The 26,499-nt window shown below is 41.4% G+C and overlaps 1 protein-coding gene across 1 annotated transcript in view; it reads right to left on the bottom strand.

Moving 5' to 3' along the window:
- The window catches only part of LOC129834710 (serine/threonine-protein kinase 33-like), a 31,093-nt gene extending 5,378 nt beyond the window's left edge, over positions 1 to 25,715 (bottom strand). Inside the window, 15 exon segments of the mRNA XM_055899944.1 lie at positions 313 to 411; positions 777 to 1,169; positions 1,362 to 1,447; positions 1,636 to 1,740; positions 2,104 to 2,111; positions 2,288 to 2,363; positions 2,452 to 2,539; positions 3,169 to 3,254; positions 5,886 to 6,024; positions 6,172 to 6,276; positions 6,411 to 6,524; positions 7,049 to 7,193; positions 9,748 to 9,804; positions 25,302 to 25,435; positions 25,554 to 25,715. Of these exon segments, the coding sequence (XP_055755919.1) occupies positions 313 to 411; positions 777 to 1,169; positions 1,362 to 1,447; positions 1,636 to 1,740; positions 2,104 to 2,111; positions 2,288 to 2,363; positions 2,452 to 2,539; positions 3,169 to 3,254; positions 5,886 to 6,024; positions 6,172 to 6,276; positions 6,411 to 6,524; positions 7,049 to 7,171 (1,422 nt within the window). The 5' untranslated portion in view covers positions 7,172 to 7,193; positions 9,748 to 9,804; positions 25,302 to 25,435; positions 25,554 to 25,715.
- Between the last annotated feature and the right edge of the window lie 784 nt (positions 25,716 to 26,499).

The raw sequence follows: 26,499 nt of genomic DNA, 5'->3' as shown, positions 1-26,499 counted from the left end.
GGTGGCATTGCCCTCTGGTGGGGGCCTTAAAAACTAAAAACATTTTCTTTAACAAATCAACCCGTTTTGAGTCAGAACTTACACATTCCAGGCTGTTTTGTGAAGACAAATAGAGATTTAGCTTGGCTTAATATAAAATACATGAATCAATGGCCCGTGTGACAAATTTGAACGATGAAGAGTTGTAATCATCTTTATTGCATCAATATCAGAAAAAAAAGTCAAAACTGTCAAAAAACAAATATCTAATGGTAGCCTAATTCCCAGTGTTGTGAGAAGAGGACTTTGCAGACAGACTGCTAAACGACTGACCTGTGAAGTGGGGGGACTGAGTGAGTTGCAGATCTTCACAGCAGAGCTGTTGGTTTTCAGTTCATTGGACGATGAGGCAGCAACCTTCTTCTTCTGTCTCTGCAGTGGATTACAGAGATATCGGGGGGGGGGGGTTGAATAATCCTAAATATTGTAGAGAGCCTGAACCGCTGGGTGATATCTCCCATGTTTTAAGTATAGCTACGCAACAGAGCCCTAGTCTTTAGTCAAAAACAAGATCATTACCACATAAGCTAATTGATGTGGAAGGGAAACGGAAGATCGTATACCAGTGTGTAACTGAAACAGCTCACTTGCCAAGGCTAATTTTAAACCGGAGCTTGAGTCATGGTGGGTTTAGTGAAAGAGGTTATTTTGAACCTAACACCTATGAAGTGGCAGGTCATGATGGCGTGACTGAGTTGTGTGTACAGTATGTGTGGTAACTTTGTGTACTACAGTACCTGTTTGGTGGGGGTGGTGGGTTTGCTGCTGCTACTGTCTGTGTCTCCCTCAGAGCTGAGCTCAGCAATGTTCCTGCGGTTACTGGGCGCTGAAGCCACCCTGGGCTCCGGCCTTACCTGGTCCTCCAGCCTGGCCCCACCCTCCATCCCTGCCCTGTTCTCAGGCCTAACCCTAGGTTCCAGTGTTACTGTATGCTCTGATCCTGCCCCGTTCTCCAGTGTTGCCCTGGGCTCCAGAGTCAGGCTGTCCTGGGAGCAGCTGAGAGAGAGCTCGTTCAGCACGTCCCTGACCTCCTCGCTCTCCTCCTCTCTCTCCGCCTCCTCCGGGTCATCCCGGAACAGACGCATCATCTCCAGCACGTTGGTGGGTGTGGCCAGAGTGTTGGTGTCACCCTGTAAGACACAGTACCACTAACTAATGTTAGACCCTCTCTAAAGGGTTAATATCACCACACTGCAATAAACCCCATAAACCAGGCTGTGAGATACCAATTCCCAATCCCATCACGTAGCAATACCAGAGAGAGTCCTTCCTGTACTCATTATTGTTAATGTGAAATGTAGCTGGGTGGATCAGCCCCTTACCGTGATCCAGGAGTTATCCAGCAGCTCATTGGCTGTGATGCGATGGGCGGGATCAACTTTCAGGAGGCAACTCAACACTTTTTTGGCTGGTGAGATAAAAATGTGATAGTCAGTACGCTATGTTAAAGTCATGCAATAATAACCATTGTAAGAAGGACCTGTCAGCTCAACCTGGATGTGGTCAAGTACCATGTGTCCTTAGAGTTCCATATCACCAGAGATGTTACAAATAGAAGTCCGAGAGGTTGAGAAGCAGTACTACTGTATATGTCACCTGCATCACTGAAGGAGTCCCAGACGGGTCTGTCAAAGTGGAGTTCTCCCTTCTTGATCATCTCAAAGAGTCTTTCCTCAGAGGTGGCGATGAATGGAGGTTCCCAGAATGTCAGTCACACAGCCTACAGGGAGGCAGACCTGTCAGTCACACAGCCTACAGGGAGGCAGACCTGTCAGTCACACAGCCTACAGGGAGGCAGACCTGTCAGTCACACAGCCTACAGGGAGGCAGACCTGTCAGTCACACAGCCTACAGGGAGGCAGACCTGTCAGTCACACAGCCTACAGGGAGGCAGACCTGTCAGTCACACAGCCTACAGGGAGGCAGACCTGTCAGTCACACAGCCTACAGGGAGGCAGTCCTGTCAGTCACACAGCCTACAGGGAGGCAGTCCTGTCAGTCACACAGCCTACAGGGAGGCAGTCCTGTCAGTCACACAGCCTACAGGGAGACTGTCCTGTCAGTCACACAGCCTACAGGGAGACTGTCCTGTCAGTCACACAGGCCTCTAAAACTATACTACTAGTTGATCGGTCACTGGGCGAACTGTACACAGTATAGGAAAAGCTGCTACAGTGAGAGGGAGAGACACAGACAGACCAGAAAGACAGGCAGTGATAAAGGAGGGATGGGTGGGTGCATTGCTTACAGCATGTACATGATGACCCCAATACTCCACACATCACACTGCTGACTGTACTCATGAGCATTGATCACCTCAGGAGCTGAAACAGAGAATGAGGACTGGTTTTAACAGGACTACTCTAATATGATGTGATCTTTGTGTGTAGGAGCTGAGCGTGTCAGTCTTACCCATGTAGATAGGAGTCCCACAGGTGGCTTTCAGCATGTTCTCACTGCCAACACCCCCCTTCTTCACTGACAACCCAAAGTCTGTCACCTGAGAGGAGAGAGCAGACAGCAGACACTGATACACACGCAGGCCTACAGCATGTATCCATCTCATATCAAATCCTTTCTTGTTGCTGTTATTTATCAGACAAAACAAGGTTTACTTGAAGAGCAGCAATAACTGGGTCTCTATGTTAGATTAATAACAAATATGAGCTGTACATGCTGTATGGTCTCATGTAGTAAATAATGGCAGGCAGGAGAAATACAACAGGAGAAAATATCCAGGAGAGATGACCTCCTCCTTACAGATAAAAGCCTTTTATACCGTGCCAGAACAACGCTGTCTTTCAGCAGTGTGTGTGTGATTTATGCTGCCGCCCTGCCTTGTTTGAGCCCGCGCTCCAGGTATCTGCTTTAGCCTGTGCTCCGTCAATGCACACAACATGCTGGGCCCAGGCGGTAATTTATCTTAAAAGATGCTCTTGATTCACCCTTTTGTACGGCATAATATAAAGGGGAACCAAAGGGGGGTCTGTCATAATGAGGTAGCATTTAAAACCATTTAGGGGGAGTGGGAGAAAGAAAACACATCAGGAGCCTGTCCTTAAGTCCCTGCAAAGATTGGCTGGATGAGAAACAGCAGTGAAAGTTTTCCCGTTTGTGTCGCCGTCTCACCTTGATATTGATCATGTCATTATCAACACCATGATGATAACTCTTCACTAGAATGTTCTCCAGTTTCAGGTCTCGGTGAACTATGTCTGAAATACGAAAATTAAACCACCTTTACTATGAGAAGAACCAACCATAATGGCTTTCAAAAGGTCTTTAGCAGAGAGGATGGTTAAAAGCAGTTAAAGGCTAAATCTACAATGAGTAATTGTCCCCCACAATGAAATCGGGGAAGGGACTGTGGATCTGTCTCAGTCCGTCCGTACGCCATCTCAGACTGTACTGGATGATTATGACTAAACTTGGGTGAATGATGTGTCTTACCATAGAGATCCAGCATTTACAAAATGATACTGATTGGCTCAAGGCGGGAGCTATAGTAATTAACTGAAATGTGAGTCATACCAGAGAGGAAGAGGCGAAGCGAGAGGGATAAGTGGACCCAATATCTGTCTTCTCCAACAGGTGGTGTTTAAAAAAAGAAAATGCTCACCAAGTAAGAAGTTTTTGTATGGAGGTCAATGAGTGTCAAATTCTGTGACAAAAAATGGAATAGCTTTTTTGCTATGTGTGGCTTATTTTATCTAATATACGTTTTGTTATGCTTAGGTTGTTGCAAGTGTACGGATATAAGTAGGACACGTGACATCCCTGCATCATTTGTGGGGATGACATGTTTAGTGTTGCATTGTTTTCAACAGGTGACATCTCCACAACCTTAATCAATCATGGATGTCATCGAGCATTCCACTGGGAATGAGTTTGATTCACTGAGAAAGAGAAGGGTTCTGCCCCAGCTGAAGTCCCAGAGATTGTGACAAAAACAGCTACTTTATCCTCAGGAAAACCATGAGCGCCTTTCTAAATTCAAGCAATCCCTATGACAAATCTCTAGATATCAGCCTCCTTTTAAAAATGGTGAGCCACAAAGTATCAGTGGTCATTACAGGAGATGTGCAGAATTGAGCGGAGGATTCAGAGACGTTTGAGAGAGTTATAAAGGTTAGATTAGATGTTGCTGCTAGACCAACTTGATGGGATGGAAAATAAAGTGTCTGCACACATATTAGTTTGAGAAGTTCTCTCCCCTGGAGTCTTAAAGTTCGACTCTGTTAAAGTGATTTTGTGAGGGGGGCGGAGCATTCTGACCTCTAATATATTGTTTCCTCTGCTCGAATGTTCATGTAGATTGAGCTCAGGAAGATATGGACTGAATAAAAAGACTCCGGGGTGCGCAACAGTGGATGAACCTCTATATCTATATAGTAACAACAGCATGGAGAAGAACTAATAGTACAATGAACAAATGGTTCACAAATTCCATAGTAATATTCCATGGGACCAAATGAATCGTTCTGTGCAAAATAAATGTATCATATCAATGTCTTTACTAAACAAATTTGTCATATTTACTGTTCAAGAAGTAATGAATGTAAATGTTCATGGTGCTTATATATGGGTAAAGGACAATTCCTCCACCTTTTTACCTCATATTCATCATCTCCAGCACCAAACCAGTGTCTACATATCTGAAAACAGCACGGTTATATTTATTTCTACAAAACGTAGTGGTGCACCGTTTTCATATATGTACACACTGCTATTGAGCTGGAGACAATGAAAATGTGGTTGAAAAGTGGTGGAATTGCCCTTTAAGGCACTACCTGTGACAGTCACTGCTAACCTTCAGCACCACATCCCCACTGGTATCATTAGTCGCCATAGAAGTGCGGCACGACAGCGCAGAGGGACTCTTAGTGTGAAAACACACCTATTAATCTGTATTCCTCCCCAGCTCGTTGTAAATGAGTCATTAGCCCCATGTAATGGTGTCTCATTGCCAAGCAACGTCCTAAATTACCTCTAACTAGAGATTTCACCATCAGGGGGGGGGGAAAGCAGCATCTTCAAATAAACCCCTCAGACTCAATTAAAAGGGCTACCATTTTTGCCTGACAGTTGTTCATTATTATCTCATTATTAGAATAAGCCAGGTTCTATAATGACTGGGAGCCATAACGTGGTATCATCTCCCTGATTATCACACGTCAATGAGGCCAAAGCAATTTGACTCGTTTGAGTACGATGTGACCGTGATATCCCCAATTTGACTCGTTTGAGTACGATGCGACCGTGATGTCACCAATTTGACTCGTTTGAGTACGATGTGACCGTGATGTCACCAATTTGACTCGTTTGAGTACGATGTGACCGTGATGTCACCAATTTGACTCGTTTGAGTACGATGTGACCGTGATGTCACCAATTTGACTCGTTTGAGTACGACGTGACCGTGATGTCACCAATTTGACTCGTTTGAGTACGATGTGACCGTGATGTCACCAATTTGACTCGTTTGAGTACGATGTGACCGTGATGTCACCAATTTGACTCGTTTGAGTACGATGTGACCGTGATGTCACCAATTTGACTCGTTTGAGTACAATGTGACCGTGATATCACCAATTTGAACATTGTCCCCGCACACAATTTACTCATACAACACATTGTCTGTACTGTTTGCATTAATGTTGGAATGATTTAATCAGTGCACCTAGATTAGTTTGTTATGTTTCATAAAGGTCAAAGAAGGCATAGTCTGATATTCTGCCTCTTACCCTTCCTTTATTGTGTCTTGAAATAAAGTTTCACCGTGTAAAATGTTCAAATGTAGATCCTTGTAATGATGTGAAACCTATAACTTTAGTCAGTCATATTACCCTTCTTATGCAGGTAGACGATGGCCTCAGCCAGGCTGTTGATGATGTGCTTGGTCTCCTCCTCTGTGAAGCGTGTGTTCTTCTGAAGGAGCTCCTTCAGCTCCCCTCCCTCACACAGCTCAGTAACCAGATACATCCTCTGGACACAAAGCACAGCACACAGACTGATAATGGCCCCCACAAATAGATCTGACCGGCCTCGCTCTCATTCATGGTGCTTACGCAATCGTCTGCACGCACACTACTGAGATATTGACTCCATTACTTCTAAGAAAGCATCCCTTACCTTTTGTGTTTCAAAGACTTCCTCCAGATGTATTATGTGTGCATGGTTCACACGTTTCAGGATGCTCACTTCCCGTTCCAACAGTTTGACACCTGAACTTCCAGCCTGCATGGAGGGAAGAAGCTGAGTGAGTGCACTGAGGTGTGGGGCTGTTCTAGTAGCCATTAGACTGACTTTAGAGTGTCTCTTTTCACCACTGCAGTCAACAAGCTGCCCATGGGAAACACTAATGCACTCACCTTCTCTTTGTTCACCTTCTTAATAGCCCATTTCTTCCTTGTCTCATTGTGGGTGGCTTCACAGACGACCCCAAAGCTACCTTGACCTAATTTCCTCCCAAATGAGTATATTTGCTATGGGGATAACAGAGGAACCATTAACAGAAAGGCAACTCACATCTGCTCTGTCAACTCAGTAAAACCATTCACAAGGTAATTTACCCTCAGCTTATGGGCTTGTTTGAGTATACGAGCTCGGATTTATTTCCCTGCTTCTATTGCAACATTATCTCAAGACCTGAATCCTAAAGTGGACATTAATTTTCGAGCACTCAAAAAAGGAAAGTTTGCCAGTCTCTGGAGTTGCAGAATATAGTATTTCTAATCAAGTTACAAATGATTAAGTTGCTGCCGCAGTTCATTCAATCTCAGGTCTAATTAACTTGATCATTATCTCTGCGCATGCAAGGCTGAGCACTGCCTGCTGCAGATTTGGCAAAGAGAGCAGCCGAAGCCCCGAGAGAGGGGGTGGAATCAGGAGCAAACTGGTGCAGATGGAGGCACTATAGAGGTCAGCCGGGGAGGGGTAGAGGGTGGTACTAGTGCCCCAGGGCGGTGGGGGGAAACTGGGAATAAACATGGATGTGGTCTCTACCTACCTGGAGGTCAGCCTCATCCTCCATACGGGTGTGGGGCACCTTCCTCTCTGCATTGTTCACACGGGCAGTGTTCCACTGAGAAGCCATTTTCATGCCAGCTCCACAAACATCTGCTGGTCTCATCTACAGAGGAGGAGCTTTATAGCTGGGTGAAGCGCACGCACACACACACGCAGCACAACACAGGGAAGGAACGGAAGGCAGACTGAGATTACCCCTTCTGGGTGCATCCAGGCATACAGTCTAATCACACTACAGCTAAATATCATACAACAATGTACATTTTTACAGGATTATTTCAGCAGAGAAATAGGATTTTGCTCAGTTGATGTCCAACTGTTGTTTAACATCATTATTATTACTGTGACGTGGAATGGAATTTTGGGTTACGGTTATTAGTCAGCCAAATTACTTTGGTCACCGTTCCAATAGTGTTCTCTTCCGCTCCTGACGGCATGTGTTGCCGTGCTGCAGGGAGGGGGGCATTGCCTAGGCAACCAAAGACTTGTTTGCTACAACACTTTTCTTGTTTCAGCAAGGAGCAACAAAGTTACATCACATTGTTAAGAATCCATGTTACCGCAGAAACCGACTCAACCGCACGAATGCCCGGCCGCCCTGTCTTCAATCAGCTGTTCGTTCCACACACAAAAAAATATAAACTTAATGTAAACGGTTATTTTATTTAAATTACGGTTTTCATCCATAACTGTCGGTTATGCAGTAATTGTGCCAGCCCTAATCACTATATAGGTCAGGGATGGGCAACTCCTGTCCTCTGGGGCCGAAGTATGACGTGACGTCTGTTGGTTCTCTTTTGTCTAGCACTTAATTGCACACAGATACACCTGGGCAGTTTAACTCACATGACCTTAGGAGCCAGTCAGTTGGAGGACGCCTCAGTAGGAGGCCTGACACTGTCACTGTGGCGACAGCTCTGCTACTTAAGGTAACTCAGATTCTTTCTCCCCCACTGTTTAGACCAGAGCAAGCTGCCGCAATACAGAACCCCAAAATGCTAAAGAGCACCTGGCAGATATTTTTTATTAAGAGGATTAAAGTTGGGAAATGCTTAGGTGAGACACTTGACATTGAGAAAAGTAAAGGGTTCATTCCGTTTCCCCCTTATAGTACGCAATAAGATGCCTATTCAGACTTTTTATTTCACATGATAGCATTCTAATACGTTATAGAAGTGAGTTACTGTGGTGTACAATAATAGGCCTACTCTTTTAATCCATTCCAGGTAAAAGTAATAGTATTATGAATCCCCTAATCATCAGTCATACTATGATACAATTGTAAAAATGTATTATTCCCAAATTAAATTTTGATAATTGTAACAATTATCTTCTTTGTTAAATCACAGAACACAACCATAGATATATTTCCCCCTGTTAATTAGTGTTTAAGATAAACTACTTCGAAATGGAGACACCATCTCCAGCGTTCAAATTTGCACACTTTGCCTACCTTTGTCTATTCACCATTGATTTCTGATCAAACCGGTGTCGGAAGACAGGTTCATATTATTAACACTAAGCACAATTTACTTAGCTTGAAAAACGCTCTCCAAAGCCAAATTAAATGTAAAGCAATTATCAAGTGATGACTGGGAGCGTTGGAGTGGATCCGCCACACGGACACCAATTAATTATTAACTGGGAAGCGGTGTCTTTAACCTCTTCACTCTGACGCATTATCTTATCCCTGACAGGGCTCTCATAACAGGCCTGTCTCTCCCATTACCACCCGTCTATTTGCTAGTCAAAACCATTGTGACAGCCTCTGGAAATCCCAATCACCTCAATCACAGCTCATTTGTGGGAGAGGGAGGCATGTGATGAGTGTATCACAGGGAAGGACCAGCATCTTGCTCTGCAGGTGCCTTAGAGAGGGTGTGCCTGCCTGACAGCCCGCCCAGTGGGGAGGAAATGAGATATCAGGGTCAGGTCAGTGAGATGTCTGACCTTAAAATGGGTCACTACAGATCCACAGGTCTTGGATTGCTTTAAGCCAGAGGGGCCTTACAGTACTATCACATTCTTGGTTTAGCCAATCTCCCAATCATGTTTGAGTGATCTGCTAATAGTCTCATGAGAAGGATATTACTGTAATGGATTCTAAAAGAAACCTTACATGAGTGATATGTCAGCTTTCAGACTGATTGAACACAATGTACTGTACAGACTGGCTAAATTGAGAACATGCGTTAGATCTATCAGTAAGAGCTGCCATAACGGCTCCATAAAAGATAGGCCAACATATAACTGAATTTGATTGTAAGCATTTCCAAAATATCTGATTTACTGCACTTGCTGTGGAATTGAGAATCTGAACAAACCATATACATGTATTACTCAGTACTAAACCCTCTAATGGGGTAGTCAAGCCTGTGAATATTGTTTTAACCATAGGGCTTGACGGACATTAATTAAAATGTGAATTAGCATGACGAATCGTATAGACAGAAGAGGCACGACTGCACTCAAAACTAATCAACAGCTCACTGAAACACTATTGGCACTTATGAAGCCCCAAATTACATATTTAGAGGCAAAAAAATCTGGGTTAGACAAACTACATCTTTGCGTTAGCAGCTGCCTTCCTGCATTGAATCAGCGCCAGCAAAAGTGCCATGTATTGCATAGGCCTAGCATGTATGTGAATGACAACAAGACAACGCAGACTGTACTTACCAACCTGGAGCAGCCTCAAAGTGTTCCATGTTTACTGCTTCTCACATCCCATCAGACCTGAACACAAAAAATAGGCTTATGCTGTTATAATACGCATTTAATCATCACTGAGTTATTTTACACTTCAAATAAGTTTCATCTTTCGAAGTTTATTCGCCACGTACACAGGATACAACAGGTGTAAAACAGTACAGTGAAATTCTTACCTTGAGAGCTCTTTCCCAACAATGGCAGTGATAATAATACACTGCTCAAAAAAATAAAGGGAACACTAAAATAACACATCCTAGATCTGAATGAATGAAATATTCTCATTAAATACTTTTTTCTTTACATAGTTGAATGTGCTGACAACAAAAATCACACCAAAATTATCAATGGAAATCAAATTTGGATTTGGACTCACTCAAAATTAAAGTGGAAAACCACACTACAGGCTGATCCAACTTTGATGTAATGTCCTTAAAACAAGTCAAAATGAGGCTCAGTAGTGTGTGTGGCCTCCACGTGCCTGTATGACCTCCCTACAACGCCTGGGCATGCTCCTGATGAGGTGGCGGATGGTCTCCTGAGGGATCTCCTCCCAGACCTGGACTAAAGCATCCGCCAACTCCTGGACAGTCTGTGGTGCAACGTGGCGTTGGTGGATGGAGCGAGACATGATGTCCCAGATGTGCTCAATTGGATTCAGGTCTGGGGAACGGGCGGGCCAGTCCATAGCATCAATGCCTTCCTCTTGCAGGAACTGCTGACACACTCCAGCCACATGAGGTCTAGCATTGTCTTGCATTAGGAGGAACCCAGGGCCAACCGCACCAGCATATGGTCTCACACGGGGTCTGAGGATCTCATCTCGGTACCTAATGGCAGTCAGGCTACCTCTGGCGAGCACATGGAGGGCTGTGTGGCCCCCCAAAGAAATGCCACCCCACGACTGACCCACCGCCAAACCTGTCATGCTGGAGGATGTTGCAGGCAGCAGAACGTTCTCCACGGCATCTCTGGACTCTGTCATGTCTGTCACGTGCTCAGTGTGAACCTGCTTTCATCTGTGAAGAGCACAGGGCGCCAGTGGCGAATTTGCCAATCTTGGTGTTCTCTGGCAAATGCCAAACGTGCTTACAGCCCAACACCGTGCAGGACAACCCCCACCTGTGGACGTCGGGCCCTCATAGAGTCTGTTTCTGACCGTTTGAGCAGACACATGCACATTTGTGGCCTGCTGGAGGTCATTTTGCAGGGCTCTGGCAGTGGTCCTCCTTGCACAAAGGCGGAGGTAGCGGTCCTGCTGCTGGGTTGTTGCCCTCCTACGGCCTCCTCCACGTCTCCTGATGTACTGGCCTGTCTCCTGGTAGCGCCTCCATGCTCTGGACACTACGCTGACAGACACAGCAAACCTTCTTGCCACAGCTCGCATTGATGTACCATTCTGGATGAGCTGCACTACCTGAGCCACTTGTGTGGGTTGTAGACTCCGTCTCATGCTACCACTAGAGTGAAAGCACCGCCAGCATTCAAAAGTGACCAAAACATCAGCCAGGAAGCATAGGAACTGAGAAGTGGTCTGTGGTCACCACCTGCAGAACCACTCCTTTATTGGGGGTGTCTTGCTAATTGCCTATAATTTCCACCTGTTGTCTATTCCATTTGCACAACAGCATGTGAAATTTATTGTGAATCAGTGTTGCTTCCTAAGTGGACAGTTTGATTTCACAGAAGTGTGATTGACTTGGAGTTACATTGTGTTGTTTAAGTGTTCCCTTTATTTTTTCGAGCAGTGTATTATAGATAATAAAATAAAAAGTAAAAATTTAAAATCACAAAAACTACAATGTGTTAAAGAAACACGAGAATGCAAGTATATACAGGTCAGTGCCAGTACCTTTTTCAATGTGCAGATGTACTGGAATAGTTGAGGTGGGTTTATACATTAAAAATAAGTGACTGGTAGTAGGAATATATAAATACTTATGGTAATATACTAGTGGATGCAATAGCAAAGAGCACATAGTATAGGTTAGCCTATTAGAAATGGGAGTTTTGAATGGGGGAAACAAACTTCTTACATAATTTCCGATGGGATTGATATCCTGCTTTGTGTGCACCTTTTTACTAGTGTACTAGCCTAACAGACTGAATAGAGGTTGGTCTCCACAACCTTCTAAAACAGCATCATCATAGGCTTGGTTCACACACACAGAGATACAGTAGAATATATTAACATGTAGGCTATCCTACCAGACAGGAACCACATGCTTCCTCATGCTCGCCAGATCTCAGTAGAAAGTAATTATGGCAGATAGAATGTCATCAATCAATCTCTCTGCTTTTTCAATCCTCTCAAACATAACTGTCAGAACCCCATTATAGTTTATTTACTGATTGTTTGTGGATGGAAATGCACATTGTTTCCCTTGACTGCAAGGGAGATGCAGTGTTTCAGCTTGGAATGCAAATTAAAATGTGACATTGGAATGATGCCTGGACACACAAAGATAATTCCGGACCAGATAGAGGAGATCTCTATCTCGCTTTCCACCCCTCCATCTCTTTCTTCTGTCTTCAACATGCACTGCCATCGCACTTTCATGGTCTGTGTGGCAACAGAAAGGTGTAGGCCTAAATAAAATCGATAGTTTTGATTCTTCCACAATTTTTACACTGTAATAAACAAGAAAAAATGCCAGTTTTGCAGTTAGGCTCCTAATTATTTTCATTCAGATGAAAAGGGGAGCAGTGCCTGAACTGTCTGTCCAGCCTACATGTTGTTTTCTTCTATAGGTGTAAATATGCTAAATAATTATGTTTGTTGAAGGTGAAAGTACAGCTCAAAAAGTAGGCAGACTATGAACAGGTGTTGCTTTGTAGCCACATCACAGCTAATTAAAACCTTGGATAAGCGCGCGCACACACACACACACACACACACACACACCATGTGTGTATGCAATTAAAATGTAGACAGCAATCTTCCTTCCTTCAGCCAAAATATTTCATTCTCCTCATCTGCAACTTAATTATTTATTGACAGCTGGCTTTGATGACAAATGATAAACTTCACAGTACTAATGAAGCATGGAATTACATTACCTGATGAGGGAAGGCTTTGCATGTCTAGAATGACAATACTGAGGCAGTCTAGTTCACTGAATTATGGGATGAATAACATTATATAGACAGATTTAACTGATTGATGAGCAAATCACATTTCCTTTGTCAATGCCATGAGACTGTCAAACTAAAGACTTTTTAAGTTAATTCAAAAAAAGAATAGTCTTGAGTCGGCCACAAGCTCTCCTTGGTTACAATTGACTTCCTCTAAAAAGGTATGCCTTTGTGCAGTACAGTATCTGTGCTGAGTGTGTTTATTGTTGAGAACTGTGCCTGGCGGAGCAATCAGTCTGAACTGAAGGAACCATGGACCTGTCTTTGCCAAGCTGAACATTCAGACATCCAATATCTGCTTAAAATCGTATCCATTATACTGAATTACCTGACAGCTTCAATTGATGGGCACTTGAAAGAAATGTAAGGTGCCTTTAGTTCCTCCACTCTGCAGCCATAAGTATGTAGCACCCTGTAAACAAGCCACTTAGTGGGCCTTCCAAGAATTCCTTTTGTCTTCTCAGGTCATGTCTGATACAGTGCCTTCAGAAAGTATTCATACCTCTTGACTTATTCCACATTTTCTTGTGTTACAGGCTGAATTCAAAATTGATTGAATTGATTTTTTTCCTCTCCCATAATGACAAAGTGAAAACATGTTTTTAGAAATTTTAGCTAAAATATTGAAAATGAAATATCTTATTTACATTATATACACCCCTGAGTCAATATATGTTAGAATCACCTTTGGCAGCAATTACAGCTGTGAGTCTTTCTGGGTAAGTCTAAGAGCGTTGCACACCTGGATTGTACTATATTTTCCCATTATTATTTTCAAAATTCTTCAAGCCCTGTCAAATTGGTTGTTGATCATTGCTAGACAGCCATTTTCAAGTGTTGCCATAGATTTTCAAGCAGATTAAAGTCAAAACTGTAACTCGGTCACTCAGGAACATTCACTGTCTTCTTGGTAAGCAACTCCAGCGTAGATTTGTACTTTTGTTTTAGGTTATTGTCCTGCTGAAAGGTGAGTTTGTCTCCCAGTGTCTGGTGGAAAGCTGACTCAACCAGGTTCTCCTCTAGGATTTTGATTGTGCTTAGCTCCATTCCGTTAATTTTGTTATCCTGAAAAACGAATTCAGTCCTTAACGATTACAAGCATACCCATAACATGATGCAGCCACCACTATGCTTGAAAATATGGAGAGTGGTACTTAGTAATGTGTAGCATTGGATTTGACCGAAACATAACACTTTGTATTCAGGGCAAAAAGTTAATTGCTTCTCCATATTTTAACAGTATTACTTTAGTGCCTTATTGCCCTCTCAGCTGAGGCAATTTTACACACATAAATACACGCAGAACAGGTAGCCTACATTCAATATAATACATGAGTTGAATCAAAACATGTTTTACACATGAGTTAATGCTTGGAGTCTTCACAGATTGTGTGACATAAAACACCACCTTTCTTTCCTTACATTAATGACAGTGTTAATTGTCATTTTTAAACATTTAACAATTTAATTAGAACATTGAACTTAAACCCTGTACGAATCATGAATCTTGGAGAACTCGGAAAATGCAATGCAAGTATGCCTACGTAACATTTCATTATGTTTCACCGTGAAGACAGTTATAGGTCTATGCCTTTGCAAAATCGAATGCTTCTAACTGAACTTTTCTAACCAAAAGAGTCACCTTACAGGCCTACTGTCATTAACAGATAGCGAGCCTTTCTGTTGGCTGGATTGGATGCGCATTGGTGTCTAGCTGTAGGCTAGTGATATTGTCGACCATCAGCAGCTGATCCGGGAAAGAAAACAAATATTGATAGAAAATAAAAGGTAAAAAAATGGTCTCCTAATTCTGGCCAAGGATGGCATGGAGAACACCAGTACCCGCACGGACCTGAAAAACAACACAATGAGCGCTCTAACAGCTGACTGACAAAAGCAAACAATGATAAATCAATATTTAGATCTACTGCATTGGAATAATGGCATAGGTCATTTTTTTAAATCTAGGACACATTGGAAAACAAATGGCAAAAATTAGGGAGCACCAGTGAAAATCTATGCGTAAATGAGCTCAGCTAAGGCCGAAATCCAGCAGTGCTGAGTGGACAGTGCCAAGCACATAGAAATATATTGGTTTAAACCATGACAGAGAGGTGGGGGTGTTCGTTTCATTTGGAAGCTTTTATTTTCATATTTACCACTGTAAAACCTATTTACCACTACATTTGAAACAAATAGTTGAATGGTTAAATTTGCATTGTTTAGAGACCATCCCCCAAATTTGAATTTTGTTGCACTTAAGAGAGCTAACGTCTCAATGGGAGCTGAGCCACCCCTGGCTCCCCCGTAATTTACACCCTGTCTGTAACTGTTTAAATGTAACCATTGGACTCAAGGTGAAATCCCTGAGCGGTTTCCTTCCTCTCCGGCAACTGAGTTAGGAAGGATGCCTGTATCATTGTAGTGACTGGGTGTATTGATACACCATCCAAAGTGTAATTAATAACTTCACCACCATGCTCAAAGGGATATTCAATGTCTGCTTTTTTATAAATGTTTTTTGATCTACCAATAGGTGCCCTTCTTTGAAAGGCATTGGAAAACCTCCCTGGTCTTTGTGGTTGAATCTGTTTGAAATTCACTGCTCGACTGAATTTCGCACACAGAATGAGTCCATGGAACTTATGTGACTTAAGCAAATTTTTACTCTTGAAAACATTTAGGCTTGCCATTACAAGGGGGTTGAATAGTTATTGATTCAATACATTTCAGCTTTCCATTTGATTCATTTGTAAACACCTAAAAAAAAAACATTATTCCACTTTGCCATTATAGGGTATTGTGCGTAGGCCAGTGACAAACAACTGAAAGTGTCTACAGGCCGGTGGCACATGCTTTACACAGGGGAACCTGAATATCAATTTGCCTTGCATGCTCAGAGGACTCTACATGTTGCTAGGAGATAAGGCTCAACAAATTCAGAAGCAATTCTTATTGGTTTAATCACAATATTGGCTAACCTCTGTATAACACTAGCCCAAGCTATAGGAACTGAACGAAGGCATCTTGAAAAAGATATATTCCAGATTCTCAAATGACGTCTCAAAGAGAAACATCTCAGAATGTAAACACCGCAAATGAATCTTTGCAAAACACCAACTAGGCCCTAATAGCTAAGTTTAAACGTCAGTCATTCATAATTCTTCAGCAAGAAAAGATGCCAGAAGGCCTCAAACTATCCATGCAATAGGAATCAAAGGATGATAACAAAATGGAAATTAATTAGTTGGCTTTCTGAAGACTTCGGGAGGGATATACTCACCCGCAAGGATGGTGATCTTATCAAAGGGTGTCTGATATCATGATGGTGCATTTCATTAAACCATACGTTAGAAGAACTAGGCTATGTGCTGTACTGTGTCACAGGCAGTTAACTCTACTGGACTTAACGTGTTATATTGGACTGTTTGTAGTTGCAGAAAATCATCTGACAACGCCATCCAGGTCCATCTATCATTATCACTGTATGTGTACAGTATTCAGTGACTTTTTTCACCTGAATGCCAAAACATTCAGGAGATAAAGGTACTCAAAATTACCCAAAAATACCCATTTTGTATACCGCACCATACCACGAGACATCCATGTCTTCATCACCAGACAAAATAAACGGTTGAGTTTGACATCATTTAAAAGCTTACAAAACAGAGTTCTCAAACTATTTTATTATTTATTGAAAATAAAAATCATGTAATGTTTAAGCATTTAACATCAATTATCAAAAAATGTGTAAACTCTTAGCCATTCTCCTATTTGTTAAAAAAATTATTGGTAAATAGGTTTGACAGTGGTAAATATGAAAATAAAAGCTTCCAAATGAAACGAACACCCCCACCTCTCTGTCATGGTTTAAACCAATATATTTCTATGTGCTTGGCACTGTCCACTCAGTACTGCTGGATTTCGGCCTTAGCTGAGCGCCTTTACGCATAGACTGTCACTGGTACTTCCTCATTTTTGCCATTTTTTCCCCCAATGCGTCACTGATAAAAAATACCCTATGCCTTTATTCCAATGCAAGTAAAACTCAGATTTAAAAAAAATATTATATTTGCATTTGTTTTAGCTTAGACCCTACTTCACATCAGAGTTTATTGTGTTGTGCCCAGCATTGGTTGAAACACAATATGCTCTTGAATACAGGGTGGTGTCATTTCAATCGTAGAAATATAATTAATAGAATGGACCTATCCCTTCAGACCATTGCAATTCGGCTGGTACACCATTGAAATTAAAATGCCATTTACATTTTTACTTTAATTACTATCCCAAACATGACCGCCGGTTCACCCACTGTCGATTGTCAACTGAAATGGTCATTTCTATTCTAAATGTATATGATTTCAATAGGTTTCTTATGGACGATTGACAGTAAAATTGTAAACATATTCCCATTCGAGTCAACATTCTCTGATGTGTGGACCACCAACAATCTTTGTGGTACCATTTGAGAGTTGAAAATTCAAATGTATTCCCATTTTAGTACATTTACCCACCCTGTATTCAAGAGCAAGATGTGTCTCAACCGATGGCGGGCACAACACCAAAACCTTAGATTATGTAAAATAGGGGCTTAGCTACAACATATGTGAACATATGTGTTTTAAGATCATTTACATTAAAAAAAAGATTTTTCAAAAATCATAAAAATAATCATTAAGATTTTTTGTTTTACCAGAAATTATAAAATAGTTTGACAACCCTGTTTGTAAGCTTTTAAATTATAGAAAAACTCAACTGTTTATCTTTTCCAGTGATTAAACATGGATGTCTCATGGTATGGTGGGGTATGTAAAATGGGTCAACTTTGAGCACCTTTATCTTTTGAATGTTATGGCATTCAAGTCGAAAATGTCCCTTTCTGAGCACTTCTACAACGGGCACATATTTATGGATGGTTTCATTCAAACCAAATGGGGTGCTGTCAAAAGTGACTGAATTCAAATGTATTTACCCTATGGACAGCACCAGTGCCATTTATTAAGAGTTGGGCCAGGTTTTAGAACGGCCGCCATGTTAGCGCCTGTATTCTGAAAATTAGTGATGTACCAATAGGAGAGAGACTCCGATAAATCCCTACGTCATGACCCGCTGTAAACAAGCAAAACATAGCAGCGAATTTAACAGACGTTTTTATTGATTAGCATTCGAGAAGTCCGTACTGTGTTGTGGTGTCAACAAATTGCATATACAGTCTGCTTTCACTGCACATCTTCATAGGTTTTGAAAACTATTAGAAATAAACAGCACAATGCGGACGTGTCAATTGTCACTTAACAGCGGTTATGGAGGAGAAAGTTACGCTTGCTGAACGTTCAGACAGAAACCGCATTCATTGTCCCAACTCTCTAAATACAGTATGACTCTGGACAACACTATCCTCTGTAGGCGGTGGGCCGAAGCATCGGATCTGCTTTAGTTTTGGAGATGATCGCCTTCTGGCGAGGGAGGAGATTTTTTTTTACATTTTCTTTTACATATTGCGTATTTCATCTGAACACATTTCCGTTTGTTGGCCATGTTAATTCTTGCAATTGTTTTCAAAATACGTACTTTTATATTCGTTAGCTGGACAGGCAAACGCTACCAAGTACTAAACAGTAAATCAATCAAAACTCTTCCTATCCAGGTACCATCTCTACTGATCACGTCTGCCAATCATGTTCTCTGTACCTAAGATACATAAACACAGCTGGTGACAGCTCAGAGATCTCTGTCCGACAAACTGCTATCAAGTTTTTAAATATTTGTAATCTATTTAGTTATAGAAACATGATACCATCAATGTAAAATAACTCCCAACTTTACTTAACCTTAGCAATGTAGCTAGCTAGCTAAAATAAGCAGACCTGTTGCTAGTTGGCAGCAGTAGATATTGTAGCTTTATCACTAGCATGTCAATCTGGGACAGGGCGCTTTAGCTATCATTATTCCAAGTAATAATTTAAGACTACAATACTTGTCCCATATATTTTTGTAAAGCTAATAGAGTCATCAAGGCAGGACTCCCAAAAAATAAATGCCACATTATCCCTAGTCTCGTAAACCCGACCCTAGGCAAAAGAAGTGACTAGGGTAAGGTTTCAAGGATGGACTCTTTTGACAGAGGAACTAAGTCACAACTATATCCACTTCAACAAAAACACGAATTAGTAGCTAGCAAGATGGAGATCAGATCATTTTTTATGAGTGCATTTCACATGTGGCTAGTTTGCATGAACAACTGCAACGTTCTGGCATGTCTTCCTCCTGATTGGTTGGGAGAGTCCCCAGATATCTTTTCTTCCCTTATAGCAGGGGTGTCAAACTCATTCCACGGAGGGCCTTGTGTCTGCAGGTTTTTGGTCTTTCCTTTCAATAAAGCCCTAGACAACCAGGTGTGGGGAGTTCCTAACTAATTAGTGATGTTAATTCATCAATCAAGTACAAGGGTGGAGCGAAAACCCGCAGACACTCGGCCCTCCATGGAATGAGTTTGACACCTGTGCCTTATAGAGTAGGCAGTTACGTAGTTCCTCTATGCCAAAAGAGTCCATCATTGAAACCAGACTCTAGTCACTGTGTTGCCTAGGGTTGGGATTTTGAGACTCCAACTAGGCCTATTGACAGGGTTAATGTAATAGAATGCAGAACACCCACCCTCTATCCTTACCCTAGTTATTGTCTTTTTTTTTTTACTGTCAGGATGTTAATTTCTAGGTCCTAAACTGCTGTGGTGATTTCTTTGATTCATTCATGTCTCCCATGATCTATTCAGCTCTCCTCTCCTGTGTCCTGCTCCCAGAGATCAACCAAGTGCTATTCACCAAGCATGGGCTCAGCTGATTCACTCACCTGTGAGGAGAACCATCCTACTGCAGTTTGAACTAGCCATGCCATCACTATTAGACATTGAGACCCCATATGCATTTGTCTGTTGCCTTTTCTTTGTGGGTTTTGTCTTACAGTCAATTAGAGTTGAAGAGCACCAACTACAGATACACATGCTTGTTAGGGAATCTCAAATACTCAATTCAATATAGAATCAGTTTGACGAGGTGAAAAACAGAATGTTTTACTATTGTAACATGACGTGATGAGAACTCCATTGTCCCCGTCATGAACCCAGGCTTTTGCCGTAGATGGTAGAGTTCTCGTCTTTGGACTATACAATCTTAAGATTGCATTCCGCTAAGGCACTTCTCTCTCGTTACATCGGTTGTCTACATTGGTGACCAGGGTGGTATCCTTTCGATACACCTATGGGGCAAGGGCACACAAGTGCTCCTAGAGAAAGGGGGGGGGGGGGGTACTGAAGCATGTGTTGATGACAGATACTGCCTGAGACAACTTTGCTATTTGTCTCCATACTCAAATGGTGAAACATTAAATGGGAAGTTCTTTGTTCTAATGTATAGGCATGAAAGGTACACTATGGAAAACATGCATCACACTCAGTCATATTTAGTAGTACAATAATGGATTGGCAAGCATTTGGCACCCTTAACTTTGAAAGTTAGTAGGAAAGTAACCATTTAAACCAATCTATTCACATTCACTGGACATTTAGCATTTGAAACTCAAATATTCATTTCCCAACTGCTTTTTCTATAATCCTGCAGACTCTTCATCATTCTCCACACCTCATATTAAAATGCATTCAACATTATGCGTGCCGACCATGGCATTGGGCAGCTGCTGACATTTGAGAACTCATCCGATTTAAAATCAAACTGTGGTCATCTTATTGCAGAGCACATTGTATACATTTTGCCCAGCTGTTTTTAGAGAAGATTGTATTGCAAGGTATAGTCTATGTGTAGGATATGTCACGTTGGCTAATATGCAGCTGTAGTTTTTAAACCTCCATTCTAGCATACATAACACACATTTCTATCTATACTTTTTGGGGTTTATGCAAATTATATGACTGAATGTTTCCTTAACCCTTAGACTCATGGGATTTGGCCTGTATGGATAGGGCTAAATTGAAATGTTTCTTAAGAAAGAAATATGGAAAGCATATGCATAACCATGGTAGCAATGAAAAGGGAACAGTTTAGAGATGATGGGAAAAGTATGACTAAAGGTGAGGACACAACAGTTCACCTGGCAAGACTGAATCCAAACATAAAACTTGATTTTATGTGCATTTTAGATTTACTGTACTTTGCCACAGTTAAATACTCTGGATACATTCAGTAACATAATAATATTATTGGAAAAGTTGGGTTAGGTGCAACATCTATATGTTGCCACACACCTCTCCAAAGTGTAAACAGTTACCAAGTAATTTCAATGAATTTTAATGAGTTAAAGAAGTCTTCAACTATAAAGGTGCTATTTTGAGCTCTCCTAGCTGTGCCGATGAGGAACTAGAGCAAGCTCACATGTGGTTGTTTTATTTGTAAAACAGCCCTGCGTCCTCGCCTTTACACAATTACTGTTGTTCACGCAATCCAAAAAGAGTCCATTATAAATTGCAACCTGGGTCGGGTGGGCATCATTAGAAAGCTTATTGTATTGCCAACATGACTAGCAAAATGATAATATATGATCTTACAGTGTTGTGTTTATCATAGTCCAAAATGCATACGCGTATGCACAGCAGTGTCCTAGAATAACAGGCTTTCATACTTTAAATTCTCAGTGCAGCTCAAGCAATTTCTCTAACTGTCAACACATTCAAATGAAGAAGACGCGTACCAGAACTGCGTTGGTTGGGAATTGTGGGGAGGGAGGTGCTCGATCAGGCTGTGCGTTTCCAGTGTGTGGTGGTCTCAGAGCCGTGTAGCTATGTCACAAGGGGCACTGGACTATAGTATCTCAGCATCAGTAGACTATGATTTACGCTTTACGCTTTCTCAAGGCAATTCAGAGAAGCAGATGGTAATTCTGGTGCTCATAGAATGGAGTCCTAAGTGCATTTAGATGTGTGAGCCGCTGCAAACTTTCTTCACAATACAACACATATAGTCTTATTCTGTTCAAGACAAGCCAAGGTATAACACCATGTCATCATCTAACAGTACATCAAACATAGTGATCATAAACAGTGACACTGTATATGACATGAGTTTTATGATATGGAAACGTGAAGTGCACATTTGGACTCGCGGGTGTTTGGCTTGCTTGTATGACATCAAAGCGGTATTTATTATAATCCTCGACGTCTTTCAAAGTAAATACAGTCCTTGTAATATACAGCATTTCCCTCACTCAGACAACAAAACATTTGCAAAAGTTGCCCAATCAGTGGGAGGGATAGGGGCAAATTCTTGTTGCACGTGGTGCTCAAGACAGAACGGCTGTCAGTCAAAACCCGTGGAAAACCTGAGCTCTGCAGTAATGTATAGCATGTTATTGTACAGCTACTGCGTTCCAATTTAGCCACTTATCAGTGTCCAAATCTGCCATTTTCAACCCGTACAGGTGTAAAGGGCAACGCCTGTAGATAGTGACTTGAAATGAGACATAACCATGCCAAAACATGATTAAAAATTTGAATTCACCGACAGATAGCTAATGAAACACTAGCTTCCTGAGCAGGCAAATTTACATGTACAGTAGCTGGGTAGGCTAGTCAGACTGTAACATTGAGTCAACGGAGTTACCTCTTCAAACGATCAAGACAATTCACATTGCATGCTGCATATTTTAAGTGCACTCAAAACAGATATTGATCTTATTTCAGTCTTCATCAAACATTTGTGCAAGAATTTAAGGTGCCAAAACATTTTATAGTCATAAGACTGTTTCACTGTCATATACATTACAATAAAATAAAATAAAAATCAGCTCCTCCCTCGACGGGGATCGATCAACTCCACGCTTTTCGGCCCACCGCCTACTGTAGTGAATCTTAGACTGATAAGCCTAGCCATAGAGATCTTATTCAATTACCATTACTATTCTAATTCTATGGGCCTAGCCTATTCAAACGTGTCATTAGAGGAAGCCATGAAACAAGAACGTTACATTCTTAACCAAGAAAGGCATTATTGCAGGAGGAGCCAATACCCAGCTGCTTGAAACACATAATTATTTAAACCTCATAAAAGCAGCAATTAACTTTCTATGACCTGTTCCTGCTAAATATAATTATCTGGCATGAAACCTGCATAGTAGTGTTTTAATGTGTGTGATGTTTAAAAACATTCAAAGCGCTCTGAGCTGAAGTGCACTGATTGAATGGTGTTTGAAGGATTCCTTTTAACAGCTTTCTGTCAGCAAATGAAGTCAGATAGTTCGTTTTCTACTTACAGTGGTGGAAGAAGTACCCAATTGTCATACTTGAGTAAAAGTAAAGATACCTTAATAGGAAATGACTCAAGTAAAAGTCAACCAGTAAAATACTACTTGAGTAAAAGTCTAAATAAATTTGGTTTTAAATATACTTAAGTATCAAAAGTAAAAGTATAAATAATTTCAAATTGCTTATATTAAGCAAACCAAACGGCACAATGTTCTTGTTTTTTTTTATCTACAGTTGAAGTCGGAAGTTTACATACACCTTGGCCAAATACATATAAACTCTGTTTTTCACAATTCCTGACATTTAATCCAAGTAAAAATGCCCCGTCTTAGGTCAGTTAGGGTCACCACTTTATTTTAAGGATGTGAAATGTCAGAATAATAGTAGAGAGAATCATTCATTTTAGCTTTTATTTCTTTCATCACATTCCCAGTGGGTCAGAAGTTTACATACACTCAATTAGTATTTGGTAGCATTGCCTTTAAAAACGGTTTAACTTGGGTCAAATGTTTCAGGTAGCCTTCCACAAGCTTCCCACAATAAGTTGGGTGAATTTTGGCCCATTCTTCCTGACAGAGCTGGTGTAACTGAGTCAGGTTTGTAGACCTCCTTGCTTGCACAAGCTTTTTCAGTTCTGCCCACAAATTTTCTATGGGATTGAGGTCAGGGCTTTGTGATGGCCACTCCAATATCTTGACTTTGTTGTCCTTAAGCCATTTTGCCACAACTTTGGAAGTATGCTTGGGGTCATTGTCCATTTGGAAGACCCATTTGCAACCAAGCTTTAACTTCCTGACTGATGTCTTGAGATGTTTTTTCAAGATATCCACATCATTTTCCCCCTCATGATACCATCTATTTTGTGAAGTGCACCAGTCCCTCCTGCAGCAAAGCACCCCCACAACATGATGCTGCCACCCCCATGCTTCACGGTTGGGATGGTGTTCTTCGGCTTGCATTTTCCAAACTATTTATAGGCACAGTCAACATAGTGTATGTAAACTTCTGACCCACTGAAATTGTAAGTGAAATAATCTGTCTGTAAACAATTGTTGGAAAACTTACTTGTGTCATGCACAAAGTAGATGTCCTAACTTGCCAAAACTATAGTTTGTTAACAAGAAATTTGTGGAGTGGCTGAAAAACGAGTTTTAATGACTCCAACTTAAGTGTATGTAAACTTCTGACTTCAACTGTACAGATAACAACGGGCAGGAACACTCCAACACTCAGACATAATTTAAAAATGAAGCATTTGTGTTTAGTGAGTCCACCAGATCAGAGGCAGTAGGGATGTTCTCTTGATAAGTGTGTGCATTGGACCATTTTCATGTCCTGCTTAGCATTCAAAATGTAACAAGTACTTTTGGGTGTCAGGGAAAATGTATGGATTAAAAAGTACATTATTTTCTTTAGGAATGTAGTCAAAAATATAAATAGTGAAGTACAGATAACAAAAACAAACACTTAAGTAGTACTTTAAAGTATTTTTACTTAAATACTTTACACCACTGGCTAGTTATCTACAATATAATATGTTGGGGAAATAGTTTTAGGCCTATTATGGAACTTTTTTTCCCCACACACAGTTCACTGATGAAATAGAGCTAACGTTAGCAATAAGCAAGCTAATTTACAGGACTCCTCAAAATAATCATTAACTACATCAGGGATAGGCTACTCCAGTCCTCGGGGGCCTGATTGGTGTCAAACGTTAGTCCCAGCAACTGCTAACACACCTGACTCCAATAATTAACTAATCATGATCTTCAGTTTAGAATGCAATTAGTTTAATCAGCTCTATTTGCTAGGAAAAAGTGTGACACCGGCACTCCGGCCCCCAAGGACTGGAGTTGCCCATCCCTGAACTAGATTAACATTAATCTCGAATTAATTCAATTATATGTAGCCACCTCCACAAAACGTAACATATAGCTACATAATCACACATTATTAATGAAGATTACCTAACGTTAGTTATTAGCAAAAAACTGCAGAGGCTTGTCAAAACAAAACACACTGCTGCTTTAGCGTGTGTTACCATCGCAACAGCGAGAAGTACGCTAACTACTTACTCTTCATTCAAGCATAGCTAACGCATTTAAATCCTATTAATCTATTAACATGCGTTTACCTTTTATTTGTTTGTTGATGGTAACGGCGGGATCCTTTATTGTACCCATCCAACGTTACAGTCTCTTTAATAACCAGGAATCAAGTGGCATCGCATGAGCCACTTTCCCAAACTTGTGTGATATACTACCGGTACTAAACAGGGACAAAAAAGCGCAATAAAATCTGGCGTCAAATCATATTCTCTACCAACAGCAACACTTGATTTGAATGCTCTGCTAAAGGAAATGTATATTCTTATAGAAATACATACCGGTAATTAATGTATCGCTGTTAAGGTATAGGAATTGTCATACATGTTTTGAATAGTAAACCTATTTCTTTTCACACATTTCATGAAGATAAGAATAAAGTCTATGACTATGGTGAATCAAACTGAATAGCACTATAGTGTACGTCTGCAAACGTCACAGGGTGGCCTATCTGCCTACATGGTGATTCGTCTCCATCTAGTGGAGAAAAGGGATATCTAAATTATTGGCGTCAATATGTTTATTATTTTGTTGCAATTCCATTTTTGGAAAATTCTAAAATTCATATTTACAATTATCAGCTTTAGGAGGGAACAGTATAGTTTAAATGTGATAAATAGTGGTATTTGGACCTCCTTGCAGTACACATTTTTAGACCTACCTAATTGCCAAGGTGGCAGTTTCTGACGATTTGTCACGTTTGTTTAGAGATGGATTGGACCAAGGTGCCGCGTGGTAGGCGTCCATCTTTCTTTTATTTAAATGACACCGAAAAAACAACAAAATACAAAAACAAACCATGCGGCACCTTCTGCACTACATGCAGTGCAGAAAGCAACTATACACATACAAGATCCCACAAACTAAAGGTGGAAAAAAGGCTGCCTATGTATGATCCCCAATCAGAGACAACGATAGACAGCTGCCTCTGATTTGGAACCATGCCCGGCCAACAAAGAAATAGAAAAACTAGAATGCCCACCCAAATCACACCCCGACCTAACCAAATAGAGAAATAAAAAGGCTCTCTAATGTCAGGGCGTGACAGTATCCCCCCAAAGGTCCGGACTCCGGCCGGAAAACCTGACTCCATGGGAGAGGGTCCGGGTGGGCATCTATCCTCGGTGGTGGCTCCGGGACGTAGACCCCGCTCCGCTCGCTGATCCCTCCGCTTCCGTGGAACCGGACCGTGAATCGTCACCAGTGGCTCCGGACCGCCGACCGTCA

Source organism: Salvelinus fontinalis, chromosome 35 (genome assembly GCF_029448725.1).
Source record: "Salvelinus fontinalis isolate EN_2023a chromosome 35, ASM2944872v1, whole genome shotgun sequence".
Taxonomy (NCBI): Eukaryota; Metazoa; Chordata; class Actinopteri; order Salmoniformes; family Salmonidae; genus Salvelinus; species Salvelinus fontinalis.
Note: the sequence above shows the minus strand (reverse complement) of the source record. Positions and strands in the feature narration are given on the sequence as shown.